The sequence below is a fragment of the Colias eurytheme genome, chromosome 2 (assembly GCF_061535395.1).
Source record: "Colias eurytheme isolate Ceu_HAF_F1 chromosome 2, ilColEury1 Martin Lab GWU primary, whole genome shotgun sequence".
NCBI lineage: Eukaryota > Metazoa > Arthropoda > Insecta > Lepidoptera > Pieridae > Colias > Colias eurytheme.
In genome coordinates, this window is record NC_142981.1 from 10613487 (window position 1) to 10637837 (window position 24351).

The 24351-nt window shown below is 31.8% G+C and overlaps 1 protein-coding gene across 1 annotated transcript in view; it reads left to right on the plus strand.

Moving 5' to 3' along the window:
• Window positions 1-24351, plus strand: part of LOC149910661 (uncharacterized) — a 113751-nt gene that overhangs the window by 37589 nt on the left and 51811 nt on the right. Inside the window, exon 3 of the mRNA XM_090116005.1 lies at window positions 21803-21906. Within this exon, the coding sequence (XP_089972131.1) occupies window positions 21803-21906 (104 nt within the window). The remainder of the gene's footprint in view (window positions 1-21802; window positions 21907-24351) is intronic.

Consider the following 24351-nt stretch of genomic DNA (forward strand, 5'->3'; position numbering starts at 1 on the left):
CTGTCTGTCTGTTACTCAATCACGCCTAAACTACTGAACCAATTTGCATGAAATTTGGTATGGAGATATTTTGATACCCGAGAAAGGACATAGGCTACCTTTTATTGCGAAATATGTACCACGTGCGAAGCCGGGGCGGACCTCTAGTAAGTTATATATGTTATAAATACGCAGGTTATTCTGGTCTTTTAGCTAATAAATAAAGAATTTGTAAGAACTTTGAACTTCGCTTATGTGGCCAAGTTAGCGAACTGTGCAGGTGATATACATTTCTAAAGTATGCGTTTATTGTATTCAAAGTAATTGCTCTCATAACACTCAAAATATGTTAAACAATTCAACATACTATTTGTCACAAACTCGAAGGATGAACTAAAACTGGTTATGGGAAAGGGCTCTATCACAATTTCATAAATAGCACGCTGCACGAGCAAATCTAAATACCTCAAGCTAGTTTCTCATAATTTCCTTCATACTACTAAATATTTATTACGTCTAGGTCGATCAATTTTTCTACGATACGGCTATAATAGCTTGGAGTAAGTAATCTTAACAATAGCGTCTCTATGGCCGAGTATAATCCGTACTCAATAGCTCCAATTTCATTCAATATGCCGATTCTTTTATTACATTCCATTCAATCCTTTGGTTTGGCTTTCCAGCATTTACTTGTATCTTATTACAAAGACATAGAGCTTAAAACTGCACACTTGTCTTCATTTTTGTCAAGACAAATTGCGTTTCAGCCTTTGAACTGTAAAATAAACCTTAATGCGGGGTTCTAAAGTAGTATTTCATTTGTGTTTACAACATGTTTCAGTAAACACTAGTTTCTTATTGCTAGACATAGAAAAAGAACGTTGCTGTATGAATTTCCTTTCAAGTACTGCATATTTATAGTACAAGATGATTTATGACTGCGGTGACTTTAGTAATTTCTTGAAACACATAAAAGTATTGAATTTTTTATGTCTTTCTTGTAATAAAAATATTCGGAGTATTTTCTTTTTAATTACCAAGTGTTTAAGTAGAAACTTTGTATTGAAGATTGTTTTTGTTTTTAATTAAACCGAGATGCTTAAACCTTGCTGGCTAGGATTAAAGAACACAGCTAAGATTAATCTCGTACCAAAAAAAAATACAATAAGATGTATAATTATTATTTTACTTTCATACTCTTAGACAGTGACATTTATTTAAATATCAGTACAAAATTATCATTCGTAAAGGTAGTATAAAAAAAAATGTATTAAAACAGAGAGCATTAAAAAAAGTTTTTGATAAGTATAGCAATAAAGGACTTAACTATAGAGAAAATAAATAAATTTCACTTTATCATAACGACACCCTAGTCCCTAGACCGCTAGACTACTTATAGCCCCGCCCTAACAATCCAATATATTCAACGCATTCCATTACTATTAGGTCATTTCATGATATTATTTTTTACTGTGTACAAAAAATTTCGTAAAAATACTACGTGACTATTATAATACTATTTAAACATAACTAAATAATCACGCAAATCTATACTAATATTATAAAGCTGAAGAGTTTGTTTGTTTGAACGCGCTAATCTCGGGAACTACTGGTCCGATTTGAAAAATTCTTTCGGTGTTAGATAGCCCATTTATCGAGGAAGGTTATAGGCTATATATCATCACGCTACGGCCAACAGGGGTGGAGCCACGGGGGTGAAACCGCGCGGAGCAGCTAGTGTCGTATATATACTGCAACAATTCATAAAAATCGGTCAAGCCGTTTCCGAAGAGTCTACAAACAAGAAAATGTTTTATTTACTCACAGTTAAATTTCAAAATTTCATATAAACGCTTTATAAATCCTACAATATGAGTTTACCTTGCAATCGAAACCAGCTAAATCTTAACCAATGACCATCGATTTACTTAATATGGCTTCCACAACTGAAACCAAGTGGTGATTACATTTGAAATTGGCACGGCTTTACCGCATTCTAGCACATTTATGTAACTTCGTCGAATAGAGTATGTTAATATTATTGTTATTATGAATGAAATAACGTCCTATGGATAATAATCATAGTGTAAATATAGATAAACTAGGTTTCCGCCCGCGGCTTCGCCCGCGCAGTCAAAGAAAAATCCGCATAGTTCCCGTTCCCGTGGGATTTCCTTGATTGCGTCATTTTCCCGGGATAAAAAGTAGCCTATGTCCTTTCTCGGGTATCAAAATATCTCCATACCAAATTTCATGAAAATTGGTTCAGTAGTTTAGGCGTGATTGAGTAACAGACAGGCAGACAGAGTTACTCTCGCATTTATAATGTTAGTATGGATAGTATGGACTATGGATAGATATTCTTTATATATGTATCGGAAATCGCCCTCAATATGTTCATGATGCATGAATCTATTTGGGCAATAGTTTTTAATATACTTTTGAGGAAATTAAAAAGTTAAACAAAATTTTCTTAAGATATACCTATATTTCAAAGTTTTAAAGTGAAACAAATGTGATCAACTTGAAATGTGTGACAAAAAAAGTAATTAAATTAAGTTACAACGTTAGTTTATACGTTTATTAAATTACTAAAAGCTCTAATGTTGTTTTTCTTTTTATAAGTTACAGACTAATACAAAAAAAAATAACATTTTCAGGTCCTAATCATCGTTTCTTCGTTCATTACTAATTATTGTTTACAAAAAAGTATTTACTACTACATAATTATTTAGTGATTTAATTTTTACTTTAAAATATCTCAAATCGTATGAACTTTTTATCTGTATTGTCTCGACAGCGTACCAAATATTCAGAACTCTTTTATTACAAGTACTTTACTTGGTGCGAAATAAAACTACAGCTATAAAGGAAAATCGTGAACTCCTACATAACACTTGAATAAAAATCTCGATTTTCAGAACGGTTGATATTACTATTTTTATTTATTTTTGACGGATCACAACAATCACCATTGTAACAAAATATATTTACATAAACTAAATTGAGTTTCTTATTTTGCGTTCGAGTGGCTTGGAATATAAATGTGTTCAGTATTTGAACAATGCTTCTCTACTCTGATTTAGAATTTACATACTTTATCAGTCTTTGTATTTTGTTATATTAGAAAATCTGTATCGGCTGTTCAATGAAAAGCCTAATTAAATGGCAACGTACATTTTACCTCAGTTTACTCTCATATAATATAAGAAAGGCTCTGAAAATTATAATTTCAGCTGGCACATAATTTTTATAAACACCTAACATTATTCACAAAGCCTTTTATCAATAAGAAATTGGAACGTAAATAACAGATACCCGAAAAACAAATTGTATTTATTTGTCGAGCATTTGAAACAATAAAGTTTTGTTAATTTCTTTTCCTGCTATAAAACGAGTTTTATGTCATAACTTTTTCTCTAGTGGGCAATTCTTTAAAATAGTAAATATCACTTCCATGTAAATACGTCTTGTAATCTTATTACTTCCCGCGATTATTTTCAAAGTCAATAAGTATTACCGAATGTATATTTTCCTAGATTTACGATGCGTGAACAATTCTTCTACTAAAGATACCATATAACAGTCGGTAGAAAAGTCATATACGCATATTTATATAAGTCTTGATTATACAGGCTTTATGGAGAAGGAATCTATGAATCACTTGGAAAAGTTAGTTATTATACGTTTGAGACAGGCATGGGTATAGAAGGAATGTATGAAGGACTTGGAAAAGTAACATCCATTATAGGCATAGATGATAGAATTGCAAATATATCGAATATTTATTCGTAGATTTCCATTTCTAATATTATAAGATCTATATTTTCATGCTGGACTAACTTGTATAAGTAAAGTTAAAATAATAGCGAAAAACTGGCAGGTGAAATGTGCTTACATGTCCTCGGCAGAACCACGTCCACACTGACCGAGCAGCTTGGCGCAGCAATCGCTTCGAGAGGCTGCTCTCTCTGTGAATACCTCTTATCTTCTTGAGTTTTGACTTTCAAATAAGTAATATCAAAGACATGAGATTTCGTCGTAATTATGAAGGTGAATTCACCTTATTACCTGTCTTTCTGAGGTTGACCCACTTCATGTTAAAGTGGCTGGACTAATAAGTCCAACTTGTTGGTATAGTTTAAGTTATGTAGGTTGCTTTAATTAACACAAGCCTATTTGGTTGTTTGAATGCAGGTTTAATTCGAAAAAAAAAACAAGGTGAAAATATAAACAGCTCAATCTCTTCGACTGCTAAATTGAAAATTCTCTATTGCATTCATATCATAAATTTTATTACGAAGTAGACGTATTTATAAATATGGAATATTCGAGAAACTATATCGGAATTTTTTCAGCAGTGAGTCAAATAAATCGTTCGATCATGGTCTGTATGTGTTTTTTCTTATTTTTATGACTGTAATTTCAGTCAATAATCGTATATATGTTACAGTTAAATTCAGAGCTGGGAATTTTTTAAAGTGCCTAAATCGTCTTAGAAGGACTTATAGACTGGGGTAGAAGCCTTTAAAAATAATGAAAAGATAAAAAAAATCGCAGTCGGATGAAACCCATTAGGAAAGGAGGGGAATATGATGAAAATAAAAGGAAAAATAAATTACGGTCAATCCGAGTTCGGGAAGTGGGAGGGGGGAGCTTTTAAGAGAAAAAAATGGTTTCTCTCGATTTCCGACAAAACTACAAGTCCTACAGAAAATAGTTCAATGGCAAAGTTGTAGGTAATTAAAAGTTCTACAACTTTTGTATTAACTATTTTTTCACATAACCTCAAAATTTAGGTGAAAAATTCAAAAAACCAAGTTTTTGGTCTTTTATTTTTATCTACTTCAAAATTTATTGTTTTTCTACGAAATTTGGTGGAAACTTACTTTATTATGTCCCAAATACACTGTAATTTATTCGATTGAAAATATTTATTTTTTCGCCTTATTTTGAATTAATACCAAAAAAACAACCTAATTTTCAATCGAAAAGTCACCCGTCAAAATATCAGCTTTTTTCAAAAACTTGGAGTGCCTTTTAATTATTGAAATCTCTACTTTCATATGGTGTAAAAAAAAATAAACACCACCATAGTAAATGTTCTCAGAAAATGCATACAAATAGTGTAAAAATTAGCTTTTACTAAATCATGCACACTTCTCGAACTCTATATCTTCTCTTGTATCGGCTTTTCGGTAATATTTCAAAAGAAAAATAATTATCTGTTCTAAGTTTAATATTTTACAGCATATTCAAAAGCAAATTGATGTCGATAAAAACATTTCAGGTAGTTCGAGAAGTGTGCCTGATTTAGTAAAAGCTAATTTTCACACTATTTGTATGCATTTCCTGAGAACATTTACTATGGTGGTGTTTATTGTTTTTACACCATATGATAGTTGAGATTTCAATGAATAAAAGGCACCCCAAGTTTTTGAAAAAAGCTGATATTTTGACGGGTGACTTTTCGATTGAAAATGAGGTTGTTTTTTTGGTATTAATTCAAAATATGGCGAAAAAATAAACATTTTCAATTAAATAAATTACAGTGTATTTGGGACATAATAAAGTAAGTTTTCACCAAATTTCGTAGAAAAACAATAAATTTTGAAGTAGATAAAAATAAAAAACCAAAAACTTGGTTATTTGAATTTTTCACCAAGTTTTGAGGTTATGTGAAAAAATTGTTAATACAAAAGTTGTAGATCCTTTTATTACCTACAACTTTGCCATTGAACTTTTTTCCGTAGGACTCGTAGTTTTGTCGGAAATCGAGAGAGACCATTTTTTTCTCTTAAAAGCTCCCCCCTCCCACTTCCCGAACTCGGATTGACCGTAATTTATTTTTCCTTACATTTTTATCATATTCCCCTCCTTTTCTAATGGGTTTCATCCGACTGCGATTTTTTTTTGTTTCAAAAATTATCTACTCTAGTCTATTATGGATTGATTGTGCGTTGTTTTGGCGTACATTTTGACTATGTAGGTTAGTCGGAGCAAGCAATCGTACAAGCAGTGTTTCTTTATCTAAGAGCTAATAATATATTTTATAGAGAGAAAAGTGGAATTCATCGATGACTTTTTAAAATATTAGATGGAGCTAATGCCAAATTACGATTTTTGAAGTGAAAACTTCTTTAGCGGCGTTGAGCACTTTTTCTGTAATGGGTATAAAATCTTAAACTCGCGTCAGGAGACGTGACCTGATCGAAAAAGCGTAAGACGGATACCATTCCAAAATATCAAACACGCTCAACGTTAATAATCAAGTTTTCACTTCTGCCGGCACTCCCGGAGAGCATCCCGTCTTTTTTTTTATTAATTCCAACTGGACTTTTACCATCTACTTAGCGTGAATTAGTCTGATTTAACGACTTCCTTATCAATTAATTTATGTTTCCTTACCAGCTAACTGCAATCGCATTTTAATAGGCGAATTGTATTCTGCCTGATTACAAAAAGTCCAGCAACATATATAGATGTTGTCTCACGTTGTAAAGATAATACATTGCTGGCATTTTGCCAATAGTCGGGATTTTTGTAGCTATTTGGCGGTCAAATGTTACCATAGCGGGGTTTAACAATGACCTATAAATACCATTTGTAATGATTTATTTATATCATGCGTTAAGTGCTATTTAAAAGCTTCAAGATTAATAGAGTTAGATTGGTTTTATACACAATCTATAATATAAAAATGAATCCCAAAATGTGTTGGTAAGCGCATAACTTGAGAACGGCTGAACCGATTTCGTTAATTCTTTTTTTATTATATTCCTTGAAGTACGAGGATGGTTCTTACGTAGAGAAAACGTAAAAATGTACCACGGGCGAAGCCGGGGCGGACTGCTAGTATTCAATATAAATTTAGCGGGCAAATGGTACTGAACTAAACATTTAGATGATCATTATTTACCTTGTAAGAGCCTTGAGCAATAGTTAGAATTTATATATTTAAGAGTCTATTCCAGGGCTATTTAGAGTTCGTTATAAAATTTAAGCCAACATGGTTATCAATTCCATCTATACTAATATTATAAAGAGGAAAGGTTTGTATGTATGTATGTATGGTTTTCACGCCTAAACTACTGGACCGATTTTGATGAAATTTGGCACAGATAATCTTTAGACCCTGAGAAAGAACATAGGCTACCTTTTATTGCGAAATATGTACCACGGGCGAAGCCGGGGCGGACCACTAGTATATTATATATAATGTTGTATTGCCTTTAAAGTATAAGCTCGAAGAAAATTAATTTCAGTGGACATTTCTTCTTTAGTGCTTTAGTCCACTTGTGTCAGTCAAACAAGTAAGTACCTACTAAATTAAAGAATTGCTCAAATCAACTAATATAAAGATATTGCTCAAATCAACTAATATAAAGATATTAGTTGATTTGAGCACTGAAGCGTAACAATATTAAATCGATCTATATTGAAGTGACTTGGGACCGCAATCATGAACTGTATTTTGATCAAATAATAATATTATTGGACGGAGAAATTAGAAATCTATACGAGTGATTTCGTCTTTATCGATGAAACGTAAAAGCATTTTCTAAGATTGTTTATTTCTTCTTATGATTCTTTGCTTGTGTGCGTTTAAAGCTTAAACTATAAAAGTATATAGAGAAACATATACATATGTATGTAACTATATTGTATAATTCTGCGCGGCTTCAGTTAAATGTTTTACTTTATCTTCATCTTCTTTTGTTTTCAATATAATGTGACCTATGCCCTTCTCCGAGGTTCCATTTATAGAAAGTTTATCTCAATTTGTAAAGCGGTTTATGTGTGAGCTTTCAAGAAGCAGCTTTTCATGGACTACTCGCCTCTTATTAAATTTATACGGATACGTGTGTGTGTGTGCGCGTTTTTCGATGGATTTTATATGGTTTATAATATTATATTTATGAGGAACGAAATATTATATGTATTTTTAGAATATTTATTTACCGTAACTTTCAGTGAATTAACATGCGATCCAACGTTATAAACAAAAATATTTTCAAAGGAGAGCAAGCAAAAACTTTCGTTTAAATACATTAAAATTTAAAGTAATAAGAAAAGTAGTTAAAACTTACATAAACGTTAAAGCGCAGTCTTGTGAAAAGATAAGAAAATGCAATTGTGTCCTAATTACGACTTTGGTAACTGATAAAGTTGAATGTTCTAGAATTTTCCTTTGTGTGTGCCGAAAATTGTAATTGAAAATTCTGTACATAGGTAGATAATGTACTTTTTTAAGTTTACCATATATTTGTATGTGAATATGTGTTTTGATAAAGATAAATCAGTTTTACAGTTGATTATTTTGTGTACAAGCTTTCCTCATTTTAATCAGTATTAATAATAATTACTCGCAAACAACAAAAAGTCCTGGGATGGAATAAACAAGAGTGGATCTATTTTCTATCTCTATGATATAACTAAGGTATTTTAGCGGATGATTTTCCTGACATAAATGTAATTTCATACAAACAAAGCTCTCAAAAACCTAGTGACATATTCCGTGCATCATTATTTTTGCATTAATGAATGACCCGTTTAATTACAATGAAAAGCCGAGCTTTTATGATAATGATATTCGACAACAGCAGCGAAATTATGGTCGTAACGAGCGTATTTTCATTTATTAAAAAAATTGTCGTTTTATAATTAATTTTTTTGGTAGGGAATAGGGATACGTGGCATATTTCTGTTTATTATTTTTTACCTGGAAAACATGCAGTTAAATGTTTTAAAAAGTTTGAGCTTACTAACTGAATAATTGATTAATACCAACGGTAATTCATTTAAGTGTAGACACATACGGTAAGATAAGAATAATTTGTTGCCAGTTATATAGTCGACAAACTATACAATATACACGTCATATATATATATATATAAATCTCGTGTCACAATGTTTGTCTTCAATGGACTCCTAAACCACTTAACCGATTATAATAAAATTCGCACACCATGTGCAGTTCGATCCAACTTGAGAGATAGGATAGTTTAAACATCGTCGTACCACAGGCGAAGCCGGGGCGGACCGCTAGTACACATATAATTTTCATACAAAATGCGTATTGAAACGCTGTAGGTACAGTGTTACATAGATCGTCTATTATTCTGTAAGCCAATTACTTAGCAGTGGACAGTGAAAGATTATGCGTACAAATCAGGTTTCCCATCGCAGATATTGTGTTGCCTGTAGCAATAATATTTCGTATTTACACCATGTAAGCTTGTTGACTGACCTATACTACTAGAACAGATAATATAATATACTAGCTTTCCATCCGTGACTTCGCCCGTTTTCAAAGAATAACCCGCATAGTTCCCGTTCCCGTGGGATTTCCGGGATAAAACCTATCCTATGTGTTAATCCAAGTTACTCTCTATATGTATTCTAAATTTCATTATAATCGGTTCAGTGGTAGGTATTTGCGTGAAAGAGTAACAAACATACATGCATCCATCCTCACAAACTTTTGCGTTTATTAGTAGGATATCTTTAGGATATATTATAATACTGACTGTGCCTACACTGACAATTGCATTGTGGAGTGTTTTTTTATTTAGGTCGTCAAAGGAGGTCCCATAAAACATAACGATGTCTTTTTGGATAACGAGTGTTGTTTGAAGAGGAGACGGGTTTAATTATAGTATGTCTGTCGTCAAAAATTGAAGAATTACCGCAGACGTGTTTTTTTATTTACATTGATACTTTTAAACTTTTCACAAGTACAAGTTTTTTTAGGTTAAAATGAGCTCTTAAAGGATGGTCTATGGCTTAAATGTTATATTTGTCTATCCAATGCTATTATCATCACCAATATTTTACAATCGGTAAAAAAGGTTACCTATTGCATAACATTTATTTTATAAAGTGTACAAACTTCATGGCTATATATTATCATTAAAATCACAACGATCGTCTACGAAAATACCGGAAAAATATAGCGACGCTTCGAACAAAGAGTTTTAATGAATAGTACCAACAATGTTTGCGCATCGTATATCATTTTTAAAACCTATGTTTTTGTGCTTTTCAAAAATGTAAAAATGTATTTGATATGCAATTTAATGAGATTTTTAAGGGTTTGATTTTAGTATGGAAAAAAATGAAAAAATATTTTATTCATTGGATTTATATAAAACTTTATTTATTATATAACTAAGTACCTATTTAATTTAATCAGGTTAAATTATTTAAAATAATGATTAGTACTTAAATAAAAATGAAATAATCAGTATTTTTTTTAGTTTTCAAAAGCGCTCTCGGCTCTACCTATTAGAAAGTCCCTATCAGGAATAAAAAATTGAGGAATGCGATCAAAAATTTAACCTACTCTCCTAGCTTAAAAATAACAATAAACATATTATCACGTACCTACTCAAATAGCTCGAATAATGTTCTTCCACTGGAAACAATAAAATGGTTTCAATAAGACGTATCGACTGCGTGCAATAAATAAAGCTGATCTCAGTGTGGGAACTCGTAGGGCAATGTAGGGCAAGGGGACCTTTGTTCCCCAATCCACGTGGCTTTCTACGCAGTTTGGTTTTAACATCATTCGATTTGATGGCAATGTTGGTGACAGATAAAAAAAAAGCTTAAAACGTTCTTTGTTCCTTTTTTGAAAAGTTATAATTCTAACCTCCTTAAAATAAATAAAAAAAAAAGAAAAGTATTTTTTTCTTTGGATTATTTGTGGTCTGTCAAGAAAATCTATTGTATATACTCGAACTTTGATGTTTGTGTTCTTCTCTGATATCGCATTACCACTTCTATATTTGAAATTGGTGTTTTAGGTACAAAACTGACGTTTCGGTCTTTTTGGGAACATGTCACTGTTAGTCATTTCCCTGATTGTTTGACAGTCATAATTAGGGTCGGCGATTTTGGCGGCAAGCCAAAATTAGTGTCAGTTTTGGTCATGTCGTGCTACTTAGTGCATTTCCTGTGCTACAGGTTACCTAAATACCGAGCTACATAAACTGTTTTTATTGGACAACTGAATTTAAAGGTTTACTGCCTCATGCCTGTACTGCGAGGTTTATTATTGCAATATGAGTGTCTGGATTTTTGAAGGAAAGATTAGGAGGCAGATGCGTTGCAAGGAAGAAAATAAACATTTTCACGACTGATTTTGGAATTAATACAACTGTAATAATAGTACCTAATTCGTATTCTTGAATATAACGAAGCAAGAGAACTTTATTTTTAAATCTTTGTAAACATAGTTGTTATTTTTTTTGTTAACCAACTATTATAGCAATTGGGGTCTCTGCAAGAGTTTCTTTTATACTATACTAGTTTTCCGAATTTCCGCCCGCGGCTTCGCCCGCTTTGTCTAAAACCTAATAAATTATACACTAAAACCTTCCTCTTGAATCACTCTATCTATTAAAAAAAACCGTATCAAAATCCGTTGCGTAGTTTCAAAGATTTAAGCATACATATGAACATAGGGACAGAGAAAGCGACTTTGTCTTATACTATGTAGTGATGTTACATATGATTGCGTAAAACTCCATCAAACATATCAAAAACACTAGATCACAAAGGAAATTTTAAAAAGCAAAGATACACATTCGACATTCGCTTTTCAATTGGAATTGCTTTCAAAACTATGTACTACATAATAGCAGGGTTCGCTTTTATGCATGTCTTTTACAATTTGAAGCTAAACATTTTCAATTTAAGCTAAAAATAGGTACTAAAACAAATCGAATTTATTGAGCGTTTAGTATCTATTACATGAAACAAGAAACTTGTTAATAAAAATAATGAAAATATGTTGTTTTAAATTGAAGTTTTTTTATTGTTATTTTGTTATTGTAAGTTTTTCATTATTTTGAATCTTAAAATCACCGCGCAATATCCCACAAACCGATTTATCCTGTAAAATTAAAACATCCTGTAATTAACACGTCATACATCATTAGTATAATGATTAAACGTGCTCCGTAATTTGGTAGGATTATCACGCTCGTAAATCATCATTACTAATTAACACATGACACCACATGTAATAAAAAGGGTTAGAGACAAATTGTCTATGGAATAGAGTATGACTATGATTTAAGGAATAGTTATGTCGTTGAATGTTTAATGTTCTTTTAATGTTAAATCTTTTGATGAATGTTTTATTTAATTGAAATGATTACGTTTTTTAATTGTTACAATAACTTGCAAAGGCAGGAATTTAAGGATTTTTTGTTATCATTCCGGGATGTTTTCCTATAATAGTTTCTATGTTATTTTCTAACACACGCACAGGCAGACAAAATGAGTATAATTGTTGAAAGTTTCATGATCGTCCAGAATTTCATGAATGCGTTTTAGAATTAAAATTTCCATAGTACGTACAGAATTCATCCATACACTTATATTATAATACTAAGTAGGTATTATATAGGTCAAGAACATGTAACAACATTATAGAAATGCGCACTCGTTTCTATTCGATTTTTCGATAAGCATCATTTTCGCGGCTTATACATTGCCATAAATAAATTTCCATCGAAAAAGCGCTATAAATTGCGGATAAAATATTGTTTGAGTGCTTCATACAAAACACTAATCTATATTTACGTTTCGATGTAGCGCTTGAAACGCCAATTTGTTTTATGAACGTATTGCGTTATATTTTTTTTAAATACACTTAACATATTTCAGTCTATAAAATACAGTCTCTAATTGAAGTCTAGATCGCTTTAGTTTAGCATTTTTTGTTTCGTTACATGAAGCTGTAGCTTGTCATTAAATTTTTAGTAGATATTTTAATTCATTATTTATGCTAAACTATAGAGGAAATTAAAAAGCTTTCCCGCTTTTTTGCGTGCTGTTAACTAGATTAAAGATGTAGCTTATAATTATTTTAATCAACTAGTTTCCCGACAGACTGTTGTTCTGCCCTATTACCCCTTTTTTCTCTCAATACGAACCTTCTTTGTTCTCGAATTTTAAGCTGAGCAACACATTTGGCGATTCATTATGAAATATACTTCGTTAGTTTGTTTAAAATAGTAATAATAAAATAATTATGTAATTAGTTCTTATCAAACGCGAATGAAATGCAAGATATCAGAATAATTGAACAATATCTTTCACAACGATCGCGTGATATTACTTAATAATCCTATATTTTAGTGCTTTCTGGGCCAAGGCTAGGTGCTAAATATTTAGGGCAAAGGGAAGTACCAAGGTACTATGTGCATATTCGAGATTATAAGACCTTTTATATTGATTATGGTAAGAGTTTCATAATGAAATAGGCGCGTTTAGGAATTAAAGGCGAATATAAACAGATTCTTTATTATTGTGAACACTTAAATAACCGTTTTCACTGAACGATCGTCTGTGATATGTGTGTAAAAATGTGTTTTAAATCGGATTAAAGTCTTTAAATTCCCATTATTATATTCTTAATACAAAAAATAAAGCGTTCTTTACTAATGGCTTATGGATCGATTTCTTATATTAATTAAATTAAGGACTTAAGACCTTTGAGAACATTTTCATAGAATTTAGAGCAATTATTATAAAGTGATACCTTATACCAAGGATCCATTTCTCTTAAGGTTTAGTGATAAGTATGTATGTAAATGTTATTTCCTTAATAGGATTATGCACCCGTTAGGTTTAAGTTTAGAGAAAAGTATTTCAAAGGTATTAATTTATAAAATACCTTAATTATAACTTCAAATTAAAAGATCATCTAATTTCCATTACCGTAATCGAAACCTTAAATTCGCTTTGAATTCGACACCATTAACCTTAAATCTCGTAATAACTAGGCATTTAGTAATCTGTGGTAAACCTTTCAACGATACATCCCACGTTTTTACTGTTCTGTGGAAATTTGGAACGCGTTTCATATTCACAGGTAACCTAGGTATACATGTATACATATAGGTATGCTATCTTGTACTCGACACACTTCGCCAGTGTATACAGACCTTAATGAATTCCGAAGGTTGGAACTTGGCCTGGGTATGAAAACGGTTGACGTCTTTACAATTTACAAGGCTTTTCTGAAGCGTTTCTTTGTAATTTTTTGAATGACTGTGTGTTGTTCCACAGATGTATACGTAAAGTTTATGTTGTTTACGGTTCGTTATTGTTACAAAATAATAAAGAAATCAATTACATTTGTAAGTAATAATTTTTATTTATAGCATATTTTTTATGATAAAATATTATTGAAAATTGTCATTGCGATATTATGTAGAGAAGAAATGTACGCATTTATTATCAACCTTTCGAATGTTTTACAAGGAACTTTTACAGAGATTACATGGTTTTAAATTTTAATCTATACTATAATATTATTATAAAGAGGAAAGGTTTGTATGTATGTATGTATGGTTTTCACGCATAAACTACTGGACCGATTTTGATGAAATTTGGCACAGATAATCTTTAGACCCTGAGAAAGAACATAGGCTACATTTTATTGCGAAATATGTACTACGGGCGAAGCCGGGGCGGACCGCTAGTTTTTTATATTATGCTAAGGACCGATTCGGATAATTGCTGATTCTGTTAATCGGCGTTCGTATAAACGGCGTTCTACTGTATTAAATTAAACATTATATCATCTATCTTCAAAAAATGTTTACACTACAAAAACAACGGTTAACTAAATACTAATGACCATAGATTATAGCACAAAATCCCCCTTATGTTCCCGTCACTTTAAATGCTCGATTAAAGGACAGTCAAACAAATCGCAAGCCACTTTATACGTCAGCACGCCATTACGCAGGTGGGGTGGGACAGACAGACATTCTGTTCTAATTTTAGATACGGTTTTTAGTTTTTAGTTTTCCTTGTTGTGGTAACTATTAAACTTAATTTAAGCTGAGATATGCATAGTTATAATTTTATCTGCTATAATTTTAGATGCGTATTTATAATTCGTTTTGTTTTCATTATCTATTCGATATCGGACTAATATTATAAACACTAAATGTTGCATAGAAGATGTATGTTGTTCTTCCACGTATAAATAAATGTTGCTTGTATTCGGTAAATAGATTAACTGTGGCAATAAACGTCAATGTTCTTTATCAAACAACTGTCACTTGATTTCATACAAAAACGAAACAAAAAATCACAACAAATAAAAATATACTTTTTTCTCGTGCCTCACTTACCTTACCTATTCTCATTTGACTTTGTATGTCTGTATGTATGTTGACGATGGATGTACCCAACTTTCAAATAGGATAGACTAACCATTAGAGATAAAAGCTTCCTACTATCGATATCATGTTTAATGATCGTAACTCCTAGCTCTTACACTATCTTTCTATTTATTAACACCATGGTTAATGATTCGACTCTTCCACTATACTATAGTATTCCACTATACTTAAAATGCACCATACACCACGATTAATGATTCGATTCCTAGACAATAAACTCTAACACTATACCCACAAGCTCTTATACTACAAACTATTTACTAGTAACACCATGATTTGAGTCTTACACTATACCCTGTAACTAAAAGCTCTTACGCTATACCCACAAGCTCTTATACTACAAAGCGGCACGATTCCGATCTCCGGAAGCTCTGCTACGAATTTTACACCATATTTCCTATTTACAATATGACACTACGATTAATGATTTGACTCCTATACTATACCTTATAACTTAAAGCTCTTACACTATACCCACAAGCTCTTAGACTACAAAGCGGCACGATTCCGATCGCCGGAAGCGCCGTCATGTCATGTTCCGTTCGTCACGCGCGTGCGCACTTTGATAGCCAATTTATATAACTATCGATGAATAAACATTAATTTTATGGCCAAATAAATCGATCATTATGCGGTTATAACTATTAAAATTTACTTTTAGCGGCGCTTATTTCGTGGTTATTGCAAGTGGTTATGTATTAAGTTTTAAGCGTAGAGTGAACGGGTACTTAGTTTTGCTGTTTACTACCTACTAGGGAAGCGCGTACCATCTTCGCAGATTCTCAGACAGCACTTAGCTTTACATCAGGCGAGGTTGTGGTCAAGCGCTTCGCTATCTACAATAAAAAAAATGTTTTAATATACCACGAAAAATTGTCCAATATGTAAGTATACTTGTATTAAAAATCGATAAAAATCAAAGCCCTATATAAAAGCTCTCAAAAGACACTCCAACTCCAGTTTCCTGCGTAGACGTGCGTAGAATATTACAACTTTTGCCTGCTTATCGCGTAAAAAGATTATTGTTTTCATTACTAGTTTGTAGCTTCGGCTTCTCTCACTTTTTCGTTGGGCTGTTAATAAGGAGGTACCTAGTAACATATGAATACTAACTTTTTAATGTTATCTATGGTAATAATATTATAAAACTCTAGAGTTTGTTTGTATGTTTGCTTGAACGCGCTAACCTCATGAACTACGGGTCCGATTGGAAAAATTTTTTCACTGTTAGATAGATTATTTATCGAAGAAGGTTATAGGCTATACCATCACGCTAAGACCAATTGGAGCGGAGCAATATGGGTAAAACTGCGGGGCACAGCTAGTATTATATTGCTGTTCAGAAGAATCAATAAATCTTTAATAATTGTTTGTAACATACAATTACTTACAGGCATTAGTAAAGTGCTTAAATATGACTTAACGCATACAAAATATTTGAGCGAGTCATTTCCTATTTGATGGTTCAACCCTAAGGAAAGAGGAAATTAAAAGATTTTATCTTTTTTCGGTGCATAATGCACTAAAAGTACCCGTTACAATTACTTTTTAATATGATTTATGATGCCTATACAAGCGCGGATCCAGGGGGGGGGTCACGGGGTCATGACCCCCCCCTGGGCTAGGTCCACGACCTAAGTGGACCACTAATTTAATATTAACTTTTTTAAATTTTTATTGAATTTTGAGACATAAAAGTAATATAGAACAATGAAATCAATTACAAACGGTAACGAAATTAACGAAGAGAATATAACAAAAATTATAGAAAAAGTTTATTAGGGTCGACCTGTGGTCGTATTTTAAGAACAAATAACAGGTTTTTCGATTTAAAAAAGAAACTATAACTGCGGAATAAAGTGTAATGGTAAAGTTTGTAATGTAATTAATTTTTTTTCTACAACTTTTGCTGTTACACTTTTCACACAAAACCTCAAATATCGAAATATCCCAGTTCGTGGATAAGACATAAAATAGCAATTTTTTTTTCAAATGAACACTATAAAATACAGTCAAATTACAACAAAAAATCGGCCAAGTGCGCGTCGGACTCGCGCACCGACGACTCCGAGCAAACATATTTTTTCATTATGTTGTATCTTACAATTTTGTTTATTTTTTTCTTTATCTGTGCTTGTAAGTGCTTAAGTCGTTGCTTTTAACCAAATTTCAAGACTGTGTTCACGGGAAGTACCTTGTAGGTTTTGATTAATGATTCTCTTGCAAGTACATAGTTGCGAATTACAGAATATGCGGCTCTAATTGCTTTTTCTTCAGATTGCGTTGACATAGAATTTGAATTAAATAACAGATTTAAGTTATTATAGACCTGAGTTCTGATGTGAATATCAATTAAATACATGTAGACGTTCATGAGTAAAGGGATTGTAAGTTTAAAATTATTTAAAAATATATTTTTATTTAACTAATTTAATTAAATAATTAGGGTTTTCGCAGTTATTACTACATCTGTGCTATAACACGATACTTTTTACTCAATTTCAAGACTGTGTTTACGGGACAGGGTGCTCCCTGCAGGTATTGATTACCTTGCTAATGTCGAAATCCTACGGTCTACGGTTCCTTGATGCTGTGAAAAATTCAAACGTTTTAGCCAACGCAATCAAAAGATGCAGCTGTAATTGCTGAAATTTTTCGACACTCCCTAAGAAATCAAAATCTACAGGGTAGTTCCCGAGTACACAGAGTCATGAAATTTAGTACAATCAAACGTCTTATAACGCAGACTAGCTTACCGCCCGCGGCTTCGCCCGCTTTCTCTAAAACCTTATAAATTATATACTATTCCTCTTGAATCACTCTATCTTTAAAAAAACTGCATCGAAATTCGTATTTTTAAAGATTTAATCATACATAGGGACATAGGCACAGAGACAACGACTTTGTTTACTAATTGCAAAAAGCATGAATTTTTCCTTAGATTATAATATAAAAAAATATTTAAAAAAAAATTTAACTTAGAACACTGTTACTCATGAACGCTGACATGTATTAACTTGATATTCATACCAAAAACTCAAGTCTAAAATACCTTTACGCTATAATAAAATCAAACTTCTATGTCAACGAATCAGAAGATACAGCCGTAAATGCCAAAAATTTCGCAAATTTCGATATTCGCAAGGGAATCAAAACTCAAAACCTACAGGGTACCTACTTTCCGTAAACTCAGAATCTTGAAATTCGGTACAAAGCAACATCTTATAGTACAGATACAGGAATAATTGCAAAAAATATATATTTTTCAAGTTTGTCTGCCTGTGAAGACCCTTTTTCTCAGGAAGGCGTGGAGGTATCAATCTGAAATTCATACCGAATACTCAAATCTACGGTTCCTTATAGCTGTGAAAAAATCAAACTTATAAGCCAACGCAATCAAAAGATACAGCCATTTATGCCGTAAATTATCGCAAATTTCGACATTATCGCAAGGGAATTAAAATCTATAGGTATTGTACTACTTCCTGTGAACACAGAGTTCTGAAATTTGGTTAAAAGCACTGTCAGCACAGATGGAGGAAAAATTGCTAAAACATACATTTCATTTCGCAAGTGTTGCCAGGAATCAAAACCTACCGTGAACTACTTCCCGTGAACACAGAATCTTGATACCTATTTAATCTTTATTTAATAGAAACTTACGTCTTATAGCACAGATAAAGGAAAAATCGCAAAAAGCATAAATTTAATAATAAAACATATAAAAATGTTTGTACGAAACTCTTGGTTCGCCAATCCGACTCGCACTTGACCATTTTTTTTTAATCTACGTATCAATTAAATTACCAAAATATAGCTTTTGAAAATTGATCACGTCTATGTGACCCCCCCCTGGCACTAAAGCTGGATCCGCCCTTGTGCCTATAATAATCGAAAACGATTAAAAATTATCATTTTTGATGACCAGTATGTAGTTAGGTATGTAATTTACATACATAGGTAGTTTTTACATTTGAAAATATTTTGATCATAAAATTTATTGTTGAATAAATATTTTTAATTCTTGATAAATTCTATTTCTATTCGTAGTTACAGATTAATGTTTCCTACGTTCAGTTAAGAATTTAATATAATATGAATTTAAGTTAAGAATTAATCCATACTAATATTATAAATGCGAAAGTAACTCTGTCTGTCTGTCTGTTACTCAATCACGCCTAAACTACTGAACCAATTTGCATGAAATTTGGTATGGAGATATTTTGATACCCGAGAAAGGACATAGGCTACCTTTTATTGCGAAATATGTACCACGGGCGAAGCCGGGGCGGACCTCTAGTTTGTAATAATTTTCTAAATAACATCAAAGAGAAAATTCACATTGAGTTATGTTTTCAATTTGTAACTTAAGTATAATTAATCTCCCGGGACTGTTAAAAGCTGTCATTAAATATTTAAGGGAACATTAAACTTTGACGACTAGAGATAAGATTCTAGAGAATAAACGAATACTACATAGACAACAGTTTGATGAACTTAATAATATGTATTACCTACGTATATATATTTATTAGTTATTATGATTTTATTTTTCGCATAAATATATAATATTCCTACTATTATTATAATAGAAAATCGGTACAGGTACCTTCTAGGGAGGCGCGTACCATCTTAGACCACATCTCAGCTTAACATCAGGCGAGATTGTGGTCAATCTCTTTCCTATCGACAGTAAAAAAAAAATCAATATTTAAACGTAACTGACATAATTAAAAATATAATAGAAAAAAAATTGTTGTGGTTGTGTTGCTTGCGTTGCTTTTAAATTCGTTTGTCATTTTATTCGGAGAACGGAGTGCTTTTTAATGTATATTTGTATAGTATGTTTCTATATCGTTTATTATTTTATTTGTATAGTACGTTTATTATTTTATATTAAAGTATTTCATTTTCCTCTCCAAACCGTGTTCTGATCTTCCTGTGTAGAGATAGAGTTAAGAGTAGGCCATACAATTCAACGTAATTAAAGACGTAGCGTAGTTTACTTCAAAATGAATTTAAAACAGCAAAACAAGCTTAAAATTTTGCCATTTATTCATTTAATCGATATTGTAAGCTCTACATATCTGTAAACATGGAAGCAAGCTGTTCCAAGCCAAATGGCTCGTGCGTCAGTTCAGAAGTTGGACGGAACGATTTATCTGGCTTCCAGTGTGAAATAGTTGGAAAACTCATATTGTATTGGACATAAAACGAATCTGTACGTTTACAGAAAGTGGAGCGTCGTATATTTTAAATTTCATTTTGAACTGTTATATAAAAAAAAATTAAATTATCTAAAGGTACATTGTGTGCAAATATTTGAATATAATAATTTTAAGAAATGTGCTACTTAGTATTTATAATCAGTGTGAATGTGATATTCTTGTTTTTTATTCAAAGAAGCTATCTATATTATGTAACAACAAAAATTCCGAACGAAAAATACACATAATACGTCGCACTATTTTTTTTTCTATTGTTTCGTTGTTTTAAAAATATCTAGATCTTAAGAAGACGCAATGGAATGTTATCTTTTTATAAAACGAAGGTTGTTTTATAAATAACTAGCTTACCGCCCGCGGCTTCGCCCGCTTTGTCTAAAACCTAATAAATTATATACTAAAAACTTCCTCTTGAATCACTCTATCTATTAAAAAAACGCATCAAAATCCGTTGCGTAGTTTTAAAGATTTAAGCATACAAAGGGACATAGGGACAGAGAAAGCGACTTTGTTTTATACTATGTAGTGATTGAATACATAATATTATATTGAAGCTTTGATACTCGATCTCTTGACTATAAACTTGTTAATTATGAACTAAGAAATATTAGTTGAGCGACTAATGTAAAGAGATGATGAAGAAAATGTAGCTTAAATAAGATCTTAGTTTACTCAAACTAAATATAACTTAATTGGAGTTTTAATTAAAACTTGAGTGGGAGCTGTAACTTTTTGTTTAATGAGGTACAAACAAAAGTAATTTTATGGGTATTGACTGAAACATAAATTGTCTCTATCTATTGCCTGTGATTCTGTCTGAAAATTTAGTGTTTTGTCTCGAGGCTCGTTGTTACTCTCTTTTAAAATTGTTTAAAGCTTCAATTAATGCCTGTTTAAACATTATATTATTTTTGCGTTTCTGTTACTTAGATCGTCGAATTTGATGACAATGACAATGCGAAGCGACATTTGCGTTTGTTTAATACTCTGTAATTCTGTGTCTATTCATTATATACCATTATATACATATTTATTCAAAATGGAGAGAAACGATTATAATACCGGTTATTCTCATTCGCACGAATAAGCAAACCACCTGTGTAGGACGACATTTGCATTTTTTTTTCTGCTTGAGCGCAAAACATTCGTAGTTTGTACGAATTACACCGAGTTTTGACTTTTGCCAGGTTATAAACTTATAATGTAGAGATGTGTTTACACTGCTGACAAAAGCATTTGTATGTGAATATTTTTTCTTTGTCGTGCTTGATAGATAACTAAAGCGAACAGTAAAAATGTGTATTCTGAAAAATTTTACAATGAAGAATAAACTTAATATTTTTGATTTTTTTTATTAAAATATTTAAATTATTTATTATTCGCAGATGTACAGGAGTGAACCACTGCAGCTTCGTGCTGGCAGAAGATTTCCCGCCTTCAAAGAAGTGGGCACCAGGTGTCGTGTTCATCAAATACGCTTGTTTTGATGGTAAGACCTTTTGTTTATTGTTTTAAGGGCCGATTTTCAATGCTTGGATAAAACTTATTCGTCGAATAATGTATAAAACTACCATTTTTAAAACGTATTCTAATTGCCCGTATTTGACAGTTTACGTGACATTTTAATATTATCGTGTAATACTTTATTGGACGGATAAGTTTTGTCCAAGCATTGAAAAATCGGCCCTTAATAGATAATACTTCGGATCAATGCAATGGCGCAATATATAATCGAAAAAAGCTTGTAATTTGATAAATGATCTTCTCACATTTCCTTTCCTATCAGGTTGCCTGGCAGAGATTATGCTGTGTAGCAATAAGGCCACCTATTGTTCTAATTTTTGTACCTTATTAAATTGTACTACATTGTTACAATAAATAAATAAATAATGAGGGGGCCTAGGCTTACATAAAATGCGGTAATAGGAGTTTTATATAAAATGCGGTAACAGACGTATTTATAATCTTTTTAAGAAATATTTAACGCAGCTGTGAAATGAGATTAATAAAGTCTGACGTCTGTCTAGCCGTCAACTGTTGGATATTATAATTTACAGCGAATCTTATCACGAATAATTATTACACTGTGTAATGAAAGACGCGGGTTGGATTCGCTTTATGATTTAATGTGTTCTAGTTTATTACATTTTTTAAAATCATTTCGATAGAAATGACTTTTCGACTCTTATCAAGCTGTGGATTTATATTTTGAGTTTCTCATACGCCGAATTATCCATTATAAACAGTCAAGAAGAAAAGAAATCATAATCATATTGCTGCTGTCAATTATTTACTTTACCTGCCCACGCTGCCACGGTTCAAGACAAGACATTAGTCTTTGGTTAGATTACATATGATAATAGAATGCAAAACAATAACATAAACAAAAAACGTTTTATTAGTTATCAAAAATACATAAATTCACTTGATTACCAATATAATTTGTCACTTTCTATTAAAGTTATAAGCATTCTCTATATTAGAGACTCTCCATACAATGTAGACATTAAAGTACACTTAAAATTTTAGGAGCTTTATAAGCTACGTATCGAAGAAACTACGCTATGTTGTAAAGTAACACGTAGGTACATAATACATATATATTTGACACTATGAACCCTAAAAACCATAACACTACTTTTCGGCTACTCGTATGTCGCTTGGGTCACTAAGATCTGTGGAACTGAAGCGTGAAATCGATTCGTCTATCAATATTAGACAGATGCGATATATTTGTGACGTCACGCCTATCTAAACCGCGCCATGTGTCGGTTATTCGTATAGAAATCAATTGTTGTTTTTAATGGAACACCCCCTATTTATAATGCGTGAAATGCCCTTATTATGTTTATTATCATAGCAAAGTGAACAATGTGAATCATTTAAATTTCGATAATGGCTATGATTATTACGTTCGATCCAGTGTATGCTGCTATTATGGTTTACAGTTATAGAGAAAATTGTTGTGCTGTGAGCGTGGATTCATTTTCATTACTCAGTAATTACAATACACAATGGTTATTCTATATATTATACATGTATTATGCTCTACATCATGAACGACTGATTTTCTATTCCAGTGTAGGGAAATATTGACGTTACATTGAAACCTCATACTACAATCGTTAATCCATTCCTAAATTAATTAAATATTAAATATTTAAATGAAAATTGTTACTGACATTAATCAAAGGAAACTATCTCACTGATCTGACTCTAGATTGGCTATAACTGACAATATTTTATAAAACGAGGGATCATACAAATTGATTTACCCAGCCTTTGTTCCGAGTTCCTCCTTATCCACTGCGTCACATCCCTGGAGATTTCCGCAATGGGCCGCAAACGGACACGTGTCTCAATCCTTCGTTAGGGGCCAGTTTGAGCCGCGCGCTGTGGAGGGTTAAGACGGGTTTATTCACTCGTTGGCATTACTGCGTGTTGTAATAAAAAACTGATGATTAGGTTAAAACTGATGATTGTTTTTTGGATAATAAGGCATTTTAACAATGGACGATAGTTATTACATATAAGGAGAAGTTCCGTACGTGCTTTGCAAATAAAATAATAAAAAATATATTATGTTTTATTTACATTAACACACTGGATAAAATATTAGATATTCAGGCATTCTTTAATTTAAAATTACAAATTAATCCCGTTGCTTATCCTGTTTAAAATTATATGAACATATAATAATATGTGGAACAATAGTAATTTTATTTGTCAACACCATTAACACGAACAAATCAATAAACTATTAACAATTACACCCTGAAGAATACTTTTAATTTAATTGTATCTAACATTTTGCACACGTATCGTGTTTCAAGGGAATAAAGGACATTTTAAAAACAAATGTACAACTGCAGTGGGTCATTGCAATGAAAATAAAAGCTATATTCCTTTGGGAACTGCACGTATAGTTTCAACA